This window comes from Falco rusticolus, chromosome 2 (genome assembly GCF_015220075.1).
Source record: "Falco rusticolus isolate bFalRus1 chromosome 2, bFalRus1.pri, whole genome shotgun sequence".
NCBI classification, from domain to species: domain Eukaryota; kingdom Metazoa; phylum Chordata; class Aves; order Falconiformes; family Falconidae; genus Falco; species Falco rusticolus.
Genome location: NC_051188.1, coordinates 110,524,199 through 110,539,759, shown reverse-complemented (window position 1 = coordinate 110,539,759; position 15,561 = coordinate 110,524,199). Strand labels below are relative to the sequence as shown.

At 35.7% G+C, this 15,561-nt stretch overlaps 1 protein-coding gene across 2 annotated transcripts in view; it reads left to right on the top strand.

Annotated features, from left to right (window-relative positions):
- The window catches only part of GBE1 (1,4-alpha-glucan branching enzyme 1), a 167,222-nt gene that overhangs the window by 36,997 nt on the left and 114,664 nt on the right, over positions 1 to 15,561 (top strand). For both annotated transcript variants that reach the window (XM_037377956.1, XM_037377955.1), the window contains exons 2-3: positions 2,221 to 2,390; positions 11,486 to 11,601. In XM_037377956.1, coding sequence (XP_037233853.1) covers positions 2,221 to 2,390; positions 11,486 to 11,601 — 286 coding nt within the window. The remainder of the gene's footprint in view (positions 1 to 2,220; positions 2,391 to 11,485; positions 11,602 to 15,561) is intronic.

Below are 15,561 nucleotides of genomic sequence, written 5' to 3'. Positions count from 1 at the left end.
TACCACATCCAGCCAAAGGTGTTCTTAAAGCTGTGAAAATGTATTTGTACCAAGTATGGGGAGAAAAGGATTAATTTTGAGTAGATAACCTATTCCAAAACACCTTTTCTATTTTAAGTCTGTCAAACTTATTGCTGCACTAAGATCTTTTTTGGAGTTACAACAGCTGTCTATAGCATATAGAGAAAGGTTCCTGCTTCAGCTGCAGTGGAAATAGTTAAAAATAATATATTTGACAGACAGCAATTTTGAAACAGCTTATGTATGGCTGAGAAATAGGAATTTGCAGATAACACTGTTGTCTCGTAGAATATAACAGATATGTTTTAAAGGAAGGCCTAAAACTTTAAAGCTATACAGATGAAAATACGTCCCACCCCCTACCCCGTGCCGGGAGACCCCTTCAATAATGGAGTAATTTTGCCTTTACCAAACATCCTGTGTTGAACTTCTGAGGCTGTTTGTGACTTGTTCTGTTTTTCTGTATTTAAACTTTATTTATATTATTTTTTTTCTGTGATTGCAGTTTATTAAAACTTGTGAGTCAGCTGGGTTTGTGCATGTATGTAATACAATTATACTTGGGAATCTGACAAAATATTCTACCTCAAGCGCTATAAATGAAATTGATCACCACCACAGTAGTAGTTAGTAATGCACTTACCAGGATTATACCCATGAGCAAATTTGAAAGGAATGGTGCAGGTGGATGGGCAAAAATGTGTAAGTGTTTTTGCTGTAGTGTATCCTGAGACATGTTCAAATCTTACTGTCTTTAAAGGTGAGCATTAGTCCTCATAATAAAAACTTGCTGGGAGATTAACCTTGAAAGTCGTCATAGTGCTCAAAATTAATATAGGTAATGTTATTTTACCTTAACCAATAAATAGACATCGCAAACAGGCTACCTTTCTTCTTCTTTTTCTTCTTTTTTTTTTTTAAACCAAAAGGGTGTTAACCCATAGTGCTGTTCTGCCTCTTTATTTCCTTTTCCAAAATACAGTAATGAGGCAGACAAGTTGTTCTTGCTGGTATTATTATTTTATTATTTTTTATACATTTCAGGAGACTCCTTTCCATTTGTGGAGAACACAAACACATTTCTAATTACAGTGGCGATGTCTTATTTAAAACAAAAAAAACCCCTTTAAATGTTATGTTTGGGTTTTTTTCGGTTTTGTGTTTTTTTGTTTTTTTTGTTTGGTTTTTTTTTTTTAAGAGGTAGCCTATTTGCAGTGTCAGGACTTAATGCTCTGATTTGTTTCAAAGTTTCATTTTAGAATTGGCCTTTAATTACTCCAAAGTAGAGGATTAATGTCTATTTACTGGTTAAGTTAAAATAACATTACCTTTATTAATTAAATGCTCAACTGAAGCTTTAAGCTGCGGTTCTTCACATAATAGCTCACGTTTTAGGAGTCAGAGTTGACCCTCTTGTTTATATGGTATACGTGGTGTGTGTTTCTTGTTACGGGAACTTCTTGGAGAAAAACAGCAAAATATGTCAAAAATCTCCAAGCTGTTGCTAGCAAACTTCTTCATTAGAGGTTTAAGGCATTTTAAGTCCTACTGGTATAAGTAGGGTATGATCCAAACAATTACTTTTGCGAAGTGGTAATTTTGTTTTCCAAATCACTGAAGTGTCAGGGGTCTGCAGAGTGATGCTGACGGTTGCTGTAAAGAGGTTGCCCAAGGAGCTGCTTTCTTTAAGTGCCAGACTAGTTTATCCATACTTACATGCTATACTGCAAACTTTTCAGTGTCCTGAAATTGCCTATTAAAACTGACTGTGAGAGATGTAGCAGGCCTATACAATTCTCCCTAGGAGGCCTGTGTCCAATATTAATAAGATGGGGGGAAAAAGTGCTGGGCTGTTCAGAGTGTGAAGTTCTCCTGTTGTGTAGTAATACTATGATTTCTTGGTTGCCAATCAGGAGTTGTAGTCTTGGATTTACAGTGCAAACCATTCCCATAAAGTAGAGAAAATACAGACAAATACGAAGACTACAACTTTGCACTGTGTAACAACCATGGGAAAAATTGTATGGCTTGTATTTGGTATTTTTTTCTATTTCTGTAGGGAACAGCGCATCTGATATTGTAGTCTTAGGACATAGTGTGACAGTGTGTCTCATGTAATTTTTTTTTTTTTTAGTGTTCTTACACTTGTTTATGTAAGAAAGGCACTTTCTAAAAGGTCTTATCTGTTTTCATTGAAAGGTATTCTCTGTTTTATAACCGCTTGAAGAACATTGAAGAAAGTGAAGGCGGCCTTGACAAATTTTCAAAAAGTTACAAAACCTTTGGAGTTAATCAGTTTGTGGATGGCGGAATATATTGCAAAGAGTGGGCACCAGGAGCAGAAGCAGTGTTTCTCGCAGGTGACTTCAGTAAGTATTTTAGGAATATTTCTTCTTTTCTGCACTATGTTTTAGATCATTACCTTCTTTGCTTAAAGACAATTTTTAATCAATGAGGAAATTCTGATAGTGAAAACGTGTATCGTGGCTGAAACTAATACTGGTTTTACTCTACATTGTAGTAGCCTTAGAATGTACATGTTTCAGTTGTATGGTCAGTATTGTGTGTATTTTTTTTTTCTTCTAATACCCGTTAGATGATGACTTGTGTAAAGGATCTAGCCCAATTACACTTCATCTGTAGACTGTGTCTAAATTACCTGAGGTTCTTCCTAAAGCTCTACAGTTAAGCTTCTATAAAACTGTATGCAGAGAAATCAAAGTGTAATAATTGGCTTTATGTTATTTTACTAATCTAAAAACAGTGTTGTCCAAGGCCCAAGGCCCTTCAGAATTCCCACTCATCATGAGAGTGTAGACAAAAGTCATGCTGGAAAAGGGTAATCTAAAATCAAACATATTTATGAAAGAGTAGTTGATGTGCTGGTTTGAGGGGAGGAGAAGGAGGGATATTAGCAGAAGAGGAAGGTGACAGGATTACATGGAGAAATTGTGTTGCTTACTCAAGAACCAGGAAGATGATTCACTTACTTTGAACCTGAGACAAAAATATAAATTTGCTCCTCATTTGGAAGGTTAGCTACATTCAAATCGTTCTGAAAATTCTTAAATGGAGGTGACATGCATTTTTATTTTTGCTTTTAAATCCTGCAATACTAATGCTGTGCTCTTTTTTTTTTCTTTTTTTTTTTTTTTTTTTCCCTTGTGGGTTGCGGGGGTGGAGTTGTTTTAACCTTTCAGCTCTCTATCCCTTCTTCAGGGTGTTAGGTATTAGTCCATCAAGGTATAGGAGTTTCGTTGCTGGTTCTTACTGAACTGGAACTTCTATTTGTGAAATGCTTTTGTTTATTGAACTGCATTTCAGACACACACAGTGTTACTTACCCAACTTTTGGTTTGTGGAAATACTGATCTGGTCAACTCAGTGTGTGTATTTGCGTTACAAAAGAGTACATGAATTGCCAATTTGAGGCAGTTAACTACTGCTTAAACAAAAAGTTAAATATTGAGTTTTCCTTCTTCCTTACCTCTGTTTGAAGAAACTATTAAAAGGACAAACTCTGTATTTGAGGAAGTTAGGAACCTGAAATCACATGTGCTTATATAATTTAACAATGATAAGACTTATTACATATGCCATTAGTTGTAGTATCTGGTGGTGCTTTCTAAGGTACTGTGGTTATCTTCTGCAAAAATGTGGGCAGTAATAAAGAAAGAAGTGGACTATCCTAGCAGTGTTTTTCAGATGCATTGTTAAGGTTTTTTCAATGCTTCATAGCAATCTGGTTTAGTACTGTTTTTCCATAGTCCCAAGATCGATACAAATAGAATAAGCAAATTGTTTAAATATTCATGTCATGCTTCAGTTTCCCAACAAAGTAATAAAATGCGTCTATTTTAATTTTCAGAACTTTGCATTTTTTCTTTTAATTTTAAGAACTCAATAGGAGGGTCTGTCTACAAACAATGATTATTTTTAAAAAAATCTTTTGATTTTGATGCAGAATGCAAACAGAAAACTGTTTTCAGCCATGATCCTGTTTGATATGGTTAACGTAGTGAATGATAGTTTCCTTGAAAACACTCCTTGTCTTTTTATTGGAATAGACATTGATAAAATAGTAGTAGTACTTGAGTTTTAATATGGGAATCAGATATGCCCTCTGATTCAAAACTGAATAACGAATCATGAGTATAGTTCACCTGCTGCTAGATAGCAGTGATTTCAGCTATCAGTACTGACTGCAAGACAGCTAGATGAGGCTATTTTTGACAGCTCAACTTTGCATGTATAGACACACAGAATATTCTCCTCTTTACCCCTCTTCTATTTGCTGCAATCCTACCCATTGTTCAAGGTTTTTGTGATGAGATGGGTATGATAGTCTTTAAGTTAAATTTGTCAACATGGTTGGAGACTAGAATTCATTTGTTTTAATTATGTATTTTAATAGATGGCCATTTTAAAAACAAGCTTTCAATGAAATTAGTATCTAAAATCAGTTTTTAAAGAGAATATAACTTGTAAATTGGCATGGTAGGTTAGGAGGAGAAGTACGTGTATACCTGAATACAGTTGCTAAAAACTGGAACGGTTTTCTAAACTCTACTTCATTTAAAATATTTCATGTAATACATCATATGAAGCAGAAATTTAGGACTAATACAGAGTGGTTGTATATAGATGCTAATGAAATGTGGCAATAAGGAGTGAAGAAACTAAAAAGAAATTCACTTTTAACATGGAAGAACTGTTCGTTCTATGTATCATATTCATCAGTCATGGTAAAGTATTCATTCCCAAAAGGGAAGATAATGTACTCTGAAAGCCTAGAGGAATGGATGATTGTCATTCAGTGTAATAATATTCTGATGCGAATTTGGGTTGCAGAACCCTAAGATTTAGATTCAGGTTGCTACGGATATGTTTAATTAAAACTGAATCCCTTTAACCTTTCTTTAAGTTTTCAAGCAGGTTAAAGTCTCAAATGAAATTTATGATTATATTGTATTTAAATTGAATATCAGGATTGCTTTTGATAAGATTTTTTTTATAAAAAAGCTTTATAAAGAGAACTGTAATTGAACCATGCGGGGGGAAGCTGGATATCTTATACAAAGCAACAAACATGGAACTTAAATGACAATAGCTCTTTAGGTTTTAAACTGAAATATGATGGTATATAATATAAAACCCTGTCAGTTCATGCTTTCTTTTTTTAGTTCTCTTGTAAGGATATGGATAGCAGTGTTTTCTCTGTGAATCTCTCAGATGTTTGTTGGAAAGATGCAAAAAAAGAAACAAAATGCCCTTGCTATTTAATCTGCTAAGTTTTTGAGGATCGAAACCTTGTAAAAATTATAGCAAGGTCAGGTTGTGTTACAGAAAACATAAAATTCTTTCAGAATTTATAATTAAACTGAGCTTAAGATAAACATGAATAATTTGTTTCTGTAATGATATACATGTGAAGCCTCAGTCCTGCAAAGGTCAAGTTTTTTGTGAATGGATTTTATGCCTTATAGCAGACAATAAAAGCTTTAATAATAAGGTATTTTGCCCCAAATTATGGTATTTTTGTACCTCATTCTGAGACACTTGTAATGAGTGAGACAGCTCCTATTTCTAGAATAATTCTTAGTATTGCTGTCTCTTCTGGAAAACAGGTAAAATTTAGTAGTAGCACTCAAATTGGTAATTGAATTGGAGAATGGAAAACATAAATTCAAGAAAATACCAATACTTTCAGTGTTCTTTGTCTGTTCTTTAAAACTCCATAATTGGAGAGAAAACAGTATTATGACTGTTGGTATTCTGGTATGATGCTTATCTGAAATAGTACTAAATGAACATCCAAAACCATTAAGATTTGTCAAGTAGTACTTTTAGCATCTCAGTAAATCAAATGCGTGAGGCAATTAGCTGAATTTCTGATACTAGAGGTAGTATCAATGTTATAGCTACCTTAAAAACTTGCAGCGATAACACACTGAATATTTTATTTGCATGCTATATTGCTGAGGAACTTGGTGACTACTGGCCATTTATTGTTACTTTACAATTGACTATTTCAAAGTCAGCCAGTGACCATCAAGTTTTAAGGGTAACCCAAAGAATTTGTTTGGGAATTAAAACACACAAAATTGTATTTGGCCATGCAGAGACTCAGTAGGTTATCTGTAAACAATATTTGAATTTAAAAAAAATTAAAAGTTACTGGCTTTAAGAACCTTGAAAGGGTAAGAATGTATATGCTAATTTGGAAGTCATGCTTGTGATTTCTGTTCTTTAGTTCCCTTTTTACTTTTCTCTGTCTTCCTTTCCCTCCCTCCCAGCTATCATTAGGTCTGAAATGTTGATCCCTCTGGAATGTGTTTGATTCCATTTCTGTTTCCTTTTTCTTGCACTAGTGGGGAAGGCTTCTCCTGGTGGTAGAGGGAGGATGGGCTGGCCGGTTTTGGGAGAAGGTTTATTTATTACTTGAACTCTGACAGGCTTCCTTCAGAGTGAAGAAAGAGGAGCTTAAGCTACCAGCCCTCAAAATTTGGGTATCTGACAGCTGACTGGAAACTTTTCTTACTTTAGAATGATTTATTTTTTTCCCCACAGACTTGACTCAAACATTTACTGAAATGCAGACTAGGTATTACAATGATATTATACCCAACTTTACTTTCTTCAAAGCTTTTTATAGAAAAACACCTAGATTTCATGAGTAAAGTCAAATAGTTCTACACTTCTGTGGCTGCAGACAACTGAAAGCACTAAGTAGACTGAAGTATAACCTGTTATTATTATCCAGGGAGACATCCTATGTGAGAAGTAATGACATTTGTTTTTTATGTCAGCGTTTGAGCTGTTTAATCACTTTTTAAGCAGATAATGTTAATGACCCTGCTATTGAGCTGTTGGAAATCAGGCAGTGTAGAAGGAGGAAGATCTAATTGGCCACTATGTAGAACAGTATAGTGTCCTTAGAGAATCTCTCCATTTATGTTCTGATTTCATATTCCAAGCAAATGATATAAAGGTATCTTGTGGGATAGTGGGATTTTGATGCCACTTCCCTTGTCTGAACTGCTGTTTGTCTGATATCTTTTCCTCAAGGAAGCTGTGTGAATGCTTGCTGGTCTCTGTATTCTCTTTGAGCATCTTTCAGTTGATCAGAAGTATGTAGAATGTGCAAATACAATTGAGGTGAGTTTATTGCACTTGAGAGTTCAACCTCAGTTTATGAAGTTTTTTCACTTTTGAAAAAATAGTTACGTTGCACTGATGTATCAGCTCTTACATTGGAACAAGCAAATGATTTGGTCAATATGCAACAAGTACTTTTTTCCCCTATGAGAAGCAAGAGGAAGGTTAATTTCTGATATGAAACTCCAAGTGAAGCCATGAGCCTCAGAGCTGTATGGCTATATACTTGTCGACGTGAAAACAAAATCAGGAGATGGAAGAAGTCACTTAAATTTATGATTTAGTCAGAAGTATTGCATTTAATTTTTTTTAATGATAGAAGGTAGAATCCAAGCTATTAGAGCTTTGAATTCCGTTCTAGATTAATGCTCAGTTCATGATTCTTTAGCATGTGAAGTGTGCTGTTCTGAGCAAGAAGTTCCCTCATGCCTCGTGTTGCTGAGGTAGGATGTAATATTTAAATAATTGGCTGGTTTCGCAAGATCTACTCACAGAGATGAGAGAAACTAAAAGTACCAGACTAATCAAGGTGTCTTCCGTGTTTGCTTAAGAGATATCTGGGGCCTGAACTTTTGAATAGAAGGTCTTGTTGTGTATGTCTTACGGGTTCTCTGTGGTGTCATTTTTTCCTAAAACCTATTCAAGCTGATTATTTGAAATTCTGCTGGTAATCTTCTCAGGCTTTTTCTGTTTGTAGCTATTGACAGAGTCTTCAAAGTCCCTGTTCTCAAGCTATTTCTTTTGTCTTTATATTTTCAACTTCTGAATAGTCTTCTATTCAGTTTTTGGTTGGTTAGGCTTCTCCGCCCACCCTCCTGCCCCAAGGCATTTTTGGCTATGTTTTGCTGAAAAATATGAAAACTAAGCAGCAAAACTGAGAGAAGCCTGAGGTGCTGGTTCTTTGAAGGCAGCCTTCAGTTTTCAGGGTGTTTGAACTTTTCGTATCTCTTTCCTTAAAACAAAGCAGTACTTGCTGTTATAACCTTCCTAAATGAGTTCCTCTCCAGGGGTAACTAGTAAACAGTGGTTTTAAGTAGGATTGTGTGGGACAGATGGGTATTGCTTTGCAGTTGTTCTTAAATCATGAACCGTGGGCAGCCAGTACTGAAGGAGGGTGGCTGAGAAGAGGAAGGATTAACAGGAGCACCTGGTGTTGGTAGCAGGTGGAGAGAAAGGTGTAAGCAGCTTGGGCAGAATTGTTAAAGCTGCCTGTGGAGAGCAGAGATGCTTAAATGGGTGGAGAGATGCAACCATTTTCCCTTCTAAAGGAGGAAAGAGAGGTGGTTTTAACAGAGGTCATAAGAATTTTTTTGGGGGTAATGTAAGAATGCAGCAGGTTTGGTATATGTAATGAACTCAACTTCAGGCAATTTTCCCAAGTGAGTTTTCTAGAGACTGGGCCTAGAGGCCTTTGCTGTAACTTTTTATTTTGCTCAGTATTAGCAAGTCATCACTTGGCTTATTTGGTTCACTTCATGTGCTGCAATCAAGAGATATCGCTCAGTAGGAAAGAGGTTCATGAAAAGCAATGAAGATGATCAGATATCTCGAGGGCAGGAGGAGAAGAAAGAGTTGGTGGTAATTCCCATAAGAAGGTGTTGACTATCAGAAATCCTGACAGGAACAGGTTCCTTAAAGCAGTCTTCTTGCAACTGAAGATGTTTGTTACTTTTTCATCTTTCTTCTGTTTTCCGATTTTTGCCTGAATTGTTTATTTCAGACAGTTTAGATGTTTGCAATTTAAAAGAAAATATCAGTTTTAACTCTGCCCCACCCCGCGCCCCCCACCCCCCCCAGCCCCAAAATTCTGGTGATGTATATTCTACATCTTTTTATGATTCCCTGAAATAAATATATGTATTACGGTGTATATAACCACTGTATATATTGTTTGCAGTTTTGGCTTTTTTTTTAAGGAGTATTGCTTTGTTGGGAAGGTGTTGTTTGGTCAATATTGGTCTTAGTAGCCTTAGTAGATGGTACTGTTTGTTTCTTTATTTCTTGTACTTTAGAGTAAAACCAAGGGGGAAGACCCATCTAAATCTTACTAACATACAAGCCATTCTGCTGTTAAGCAATAGTTTAGTAAATACTTTCCTTCTGCTAATTTGTGTATTTTGTCTGCACTATCCAAATAGCTTTTATCACAAATAAGGTATCATCTAAGTAGAGTACCAAGTTAATTGTATTTCTGTGTTCGAGCATGGTAAATGTTCTGTTAGAATAATCTCTTCACTGGTTTTGACACTGTTCATTTTACAGTAGCGAACAGGTACTAGAATATTTGCTGTACATGGTTATTTTTGTCACATTGTCTAGCCCATTTGATTTGTGCCTTTCAGCTTTGTTCCTTGAAGACTGACAGGTCTCAGGTTTAAACAGTTGTCTAAGAGCAACTAGCAACTTACTTTGGAAGCAGCCTAGTTTTTCTCTGAAACTCAAGACATCCAAATACTGATTTGTTTCACAGCAAATAATATTTTTGATTACTGATGTTTAGGAAAATATGTATGTTGATGAATGCAACTTTTTCACTTTTCTGCCTCCCCTGTTGTGATTTCGATGGTGCCAAAGGCGATGATCCTGCTCCAGTGGCACGTCCAGTTTTTTTATTGAATTGCTGTTAACCATGACTACCATACTTAGCAGCAATATTGATTTACACTAGCTTAAACTAGTCAGGGAACTACAGTTTAGGGTGTGAACAGCTTGTTAGCTGTTACAGAGTACCTGCTTAAGATCATGCACTGTACCTCCTGTAAATAGGAGATCATGGAAGGCTGCTTATTCTTCTTTCATTGAGGTGTGTTTGGGTTTTTGGTATTTACATGACAGGAGATGGCATGCAAATAGATTAGCATGAAGGGAGATTAGCATGTCTTGCTTTAATGTAGAAGAATGAAGCTGGGTTAATTAGCATTGATAATATACAGCCGTGGGTTGGCCTCAGGGGTGACAGGTTGTAGATAAGGTGCAGCTGTGGCTGGTTCTGTTAAGGGGTTGAGAGCCAGTGAAGAGAGAGGGAAGAGGGAACACATGTCCTGGGTGAGGAGAGAGGAGGAGAAGGCATCAGAGGGACTAGCATGAAGAGTATGCTGGTATGAGGTAGTAAAAGACCTTGTTGCAGCTGGCTAGTTTGGGGAGTGCTGTGACACTTCAGTGTCTTGCAATTCAATTTTCTTTGTTGATAGGTTTCTTGTGAGCTTAGGAGTCTCTGTTGCCTTGAACTATGTGAGACAGGTGGGTTTTGAGGCAAAACAAACAAACAAACAAAAAAAGTAATTCTCAAACTTGGCTTGCCACTTCCTTCTAGAAATAATTACATTGCCTAGGTCTGTCATTTCAGAAGCTTTTTATTCAGTCTCATTCATACCAGTTAACCTGGAACATGCATACAGACACACAAGACCTTCTTGGAAGGTGTCTGTTCAGTTGGGCATGTCATAATGACCAATCTTGCATGTTTCCAGTGCTCAGTAAATCCAAAGGGGACAAAGAACCTTGAATTACGGAATCTAAGCTAAGTTACTAAATCCAGTAAACTTTTTTAAATGAAAAAGGAGTCTTCTTCAAGACTTGCTTAATTAGAACTGCATCATTTCAGGCCAGATTTCCTGGCTGCAGTGTCACTGTCTGATATTGTGTGGTTTCTTAGCCATTACTATCAAATTTGTCTGCTGTTTCCCCTTTATTTTTCCTATATTATACACTTAATGAGTGTTATTAATAGGATATCAACTTGTCAAAATAGAGGGAGTGAGCAGCGTGTGTGTCCAAACCTGGTTTGAGTGTTCAGTTTCTGGAGGTGGTTTTGGTTACATTTTGTCTGCTTCCCCTCTCTATAATCAACAGCAGCTCTGATTAGTTTTTTTTCCATAGTATTGTAACAAATATTTCTACTGGCTTGTTTAGGATGTGAAGGTTTTTTTAATGTTTATTTTTTTTTAAAGTTTTAAATCTACATTAAACATTACTTTTAATCCATTAATTTTCATACCACTGTGATATTGTGGTATTAAAATCAATATTTTTTGGGGGGGAGTAGGAGGTTATTTTGACTTTCATCAGAGAGGTGAAGTAGAAATAATTTATTCATTGTCAAATTAGAATTGGAGTATAGTTCCCTAGTGAAAATATTAGCCATTTTATTGAGCCTCTTTTTGAATGTTTATGGTAGTACCAGATAAAAAAAGTCTGCTGTCACTGAGGTTAATTCTGAAAAAGGTGGAACAAGCTGTTATACCTTTGAATTGTAATTGGACACATTTGAAGATAAATACACTTAGTATTATTTCTTACATTGCAGATGGCTGGAATCCATTTTCTCATCCATATAAGAAGATGGAATATGGGAAGTGGGAGTTGTTCATCCCACCTGGACAAGATGGTTATCCTCCTGTGGCCCACGGATCAAAGCTAAAGGTGTTGATTCTAGAATTACTCTGTCCAATTCTTGTAACCCTTCTTACTCAATTGTCCTTTTTGTTTTCTTTTAAATAACTTTATCTTCATTAAATTGTTTTTAGAAGCAGAATCAGTTTATCCTTATACAATGTTACCTCAGTGAGTGAAACATCAACATCTCTCTTCATGACTCTTAGGAACAGGCATATGGGGCTGAAATATGGACATAGTGTATTGTATCACATTACAAGATGAAAACAGTTTTTAAATTTTGAGAATTTGAAAAATAAGAAGTAATATATAAACATCTTTCTGTATTTGATGCAGCTTCTTAAGATTTAAGATCCTATTCAAATCTCAATACCTTTGTCATGTTTGTGATGTTTTTAATCATGGCTTTTCAGGTGATCTTTTTGTGTTGCTTTAATGGTATGTGTAACTTTGTAAAACTGCCTGTCCTTTAGGAATTAATGGTATTGAGCAGTAGGCTTAAGTAAGTTAAACTAAATACAGGTGCAGGGAAAACTTAGTTGTATTTTGTGGGTATCCATGAGCATAAAATCCATTCTTCCAGGAATCAATGGAAAGTTTCTTTGAACTCTCAAATGCCACAGTTTTACACAGTGTAGATATACATAATGACAACTAACCATCAGTATTGTTTCTTATTCCTGGGTGAATAATTTTCAGAGTTGTACTTCTGAGGTTTTTAAATTGTTGCAGTCAGAGCTTGAGTTGCAGAGGTATCAGATGCTAACAGAGGACAGTGATGACTAGTTAAGAAATATACTGAAATAATTTATAGACTAGGAAAATTAAGAAACTGGAACATTTGTATAATACTGCTGTATTTTCAGGGCTTCCACCCACAAAAAAAACCACATTGGAAAAATCCTACTTTTTCTGCTGAAAATCAGCTTAGGTAAACAAGAAATGTGCTGAAACAAAGATATGCATAAAAATGTTCTGAAAATGCTTACTTGATGTGTGTGCTTATCTTTATGCCTTTTGTTATGGCCTTGAAATTATCCCAGTAATAAATATGGATAAATTGAAATTTAGGAATAATCATTCAAGGATGAAAAAGCTGTTTTTATTTTACAGAGTAGGAAAGAAACAGCCATCTGAAACGTGGAAATACAGTGATTATGCAATAATGTATGAGACTGCAGAATGGTTACTTAGTATTTTCCACAGTTTTGAGATGTAAGTAGGTTAGATTTTTTCGGTTGTTACTAAATTTACCTTTTCCATTCTGTCTACAAAACTGTTGAGCTCACCTACTGTAGAATATTATGCTGTCATTGTAGAGGTGAGAGGTGTGAATGATGAAGAGCGCTGACCATTATTAACAAAATAGCAAAAAGCATATATTCTTGAACATGTTTGGAAAAATTAAAGATTTTTTTTTTTGTCTGTCAACCTATATAAGCACCGGTCGTATCTCCTGTTTTTGAGGCAGACATCTTTATAGTACTTTTTCTGTGTCCATTCATCATTTTCTTTGGCATATGAACTCCATAAAGCAAAGATTGCATTATGCATAATTTGGTTAGCATGCAGAATTTTTGACTACTGATTACTCTTGGTACTGATGTACTAGTAAGATGTGCTGTAGTTCTGTATTTGTTCTGAGTCTCCTGAAAAGCCATGAGGCTCCTGCTGGCAGAGCAGAATGTGAGTTTTATTTTCCTCTTGGAAGAGGCTCGTGAGGCTGTACTGTTCTGTCTGCCTGTGACATAGGTTTGCTTTTTATTGTGCATATTCTTGTCTTAATAAAAAAAAAAAGTGAAGATTTAGAAACTTGATACACAAGTGTACATAATCATAATTGATGACTTCATCCATATGGAACTGCTCCCAGCCTCATCTGTAACTTTGCTAATAATCTTTCATGACACTTTGTTTTTGTTCCATGGTGTCGACACAACTGAATCTTAACACATCATGACGTGTACTTTCAATGTATTTGGATGGTATAATTAACGTGGAAAAATGTCTCCAGTTAAGGTAGTTCTAAAATGATTTATCCGTTACAAAAGCTGGAAGGAGATTGGAATATTCCACACGTTAGACATGTATCCTACCCTTATGCTATGGCTGATCTTTTTATCCTCTCTCATTCCACTAATGGGTTCAGAAGACTGCTGCTGTTCTGTAAGTTTTCTTTGAACTACACGGTTCTGTTAGATTATGATTGTTCATAAGTTTATTTTAGGGAACACAGGCATTCATGTGGTAGAGCATAGTTTTGCAGTTCATTGTTCATGTAGAAGCTGAGAATATTGAGTTGTCTGTAAATGGAAATTACTATGCAGATTGCAGAGCCAAAGGCACTGTTGCCTGCGTGCACTAGACTAGGCAACAACAGTATTTCTTTTTGGTAGTGAAGGTAGTCCCTTTTTTGATTTACTAAAGCAGCATAAGGGAATCACAGGCTTTGAAGTTTCTTCTACAAATATTATTCTTAAATATTTAAGTTAAAGTAGTCAACTTTAGATATTTTTGCAAAGATTTGATTAATCTCCTAGGGGGAAAAAGTCTCCTCCAGAAGGTCCTTATCTTTAGCTTCTGTCTACACTGTTTTCATCTTTAGTTCTATGCAAGCGAATGCCAAGTTCTGAAATGGTGACAAGGTCACTCCTTTTAAATAAGTAATTTCTAAGCCAGAATGGGAAATGGATGGAGTTTAGCTGGTGACACTAATTTAGATCAGGTCACAAAATATTTTTGTAGGAAAATAAATGAGGAGCAGAGGTCAAACGTTTGCCTGTTATCAATAGTAGTAGACTGTCTGCTGTAGCTCTTCAGGCAGTCTTCTCATAAGTAAATACAAACATTGAAGAAGGTGAGTAATTAAAAAACCTGCTATAGATCTTCTGATACGTTTCTGTGTGAAGGGATGGATGCTTATGACTCCCTTGTGGGTAATGACATCCATCTGAAAACTAAGGTTGCCTGCTAGAAAAAGGTAATTTTTTTTTTATCTGTGGATCAGTTGGGAGCTTAGAGTTAGTTAAGTGAACAAACAGAGTTGCTGTTGTGGATGTGTGGTGTTTGCTCCCCCCCCCCCTTAAACTTCTGACAGATTTCATAAGCTGAGCTGAGCACAGATTAAAAAACAAACTTCGTGCTTTAATAGATCAAGCCTTTTTACCTCTCTTTCTTTATTCTGCTGAGGATAGTTTGAAAGATAGTCTGGGACAACCAGAGTTTCTTTAAATGTTAACGTGTTTGTCATTCTAACAGTGATGGCAGTTGGGGGCAAATGTGCTTATCTTCTTTCATGGTTTAAAATGACTGAATTCTTCCTTCATTGTCAGAGTATTCTTGATTATGTTTTCACAGTATACAGCAAGCTTTTAGAAAAATTAACACAGATAGGCTTCTTTAGCAAGTCATATGTTGTCATATGCATGCAGGAGTTTAATCTGTTCCGCTTTGTTCTATTACTGTTTATTTATGAATGAGTTTTTCAACTGCTTAAAAATACCTGTAAATTAAGTTTTCACTGTAGACCATAAGATCCTAATTTTGAAGTAGTGACAGTGGAGTTTAGGGATGGGGACAGTACCAGTAAAAATTGAGATCTTAGTATCTGCAGTGGAGAACTCGTTTAATATTCTTTATAGGAATGCCAGGAAACAACACAGAAACTGCAGAACAATTGGCAAATAGAAGCCAATGAAAATTCAAACAGATGAGTATAATTTCCAAATTCATGGCTAATGATTAACTTTTAAAATATTTTCACACAGCTAAATAAGAAAAGATAGTGAGATCAGTACTTCTACTACAGTCCTACTACATATTGGCAATTATGATTGAGTTACCTGCTGCCCGTGAACATTGAATAGGATGAGATCTGTGTAGCAGAACCACCATATTTTCTTCTGTGAACTGGAGAGGATATACTAAAATAGTAGTAATTGTTCAACTTTCTAGTAATGATAGTAGACCTGTGATTTCTGAAATGAT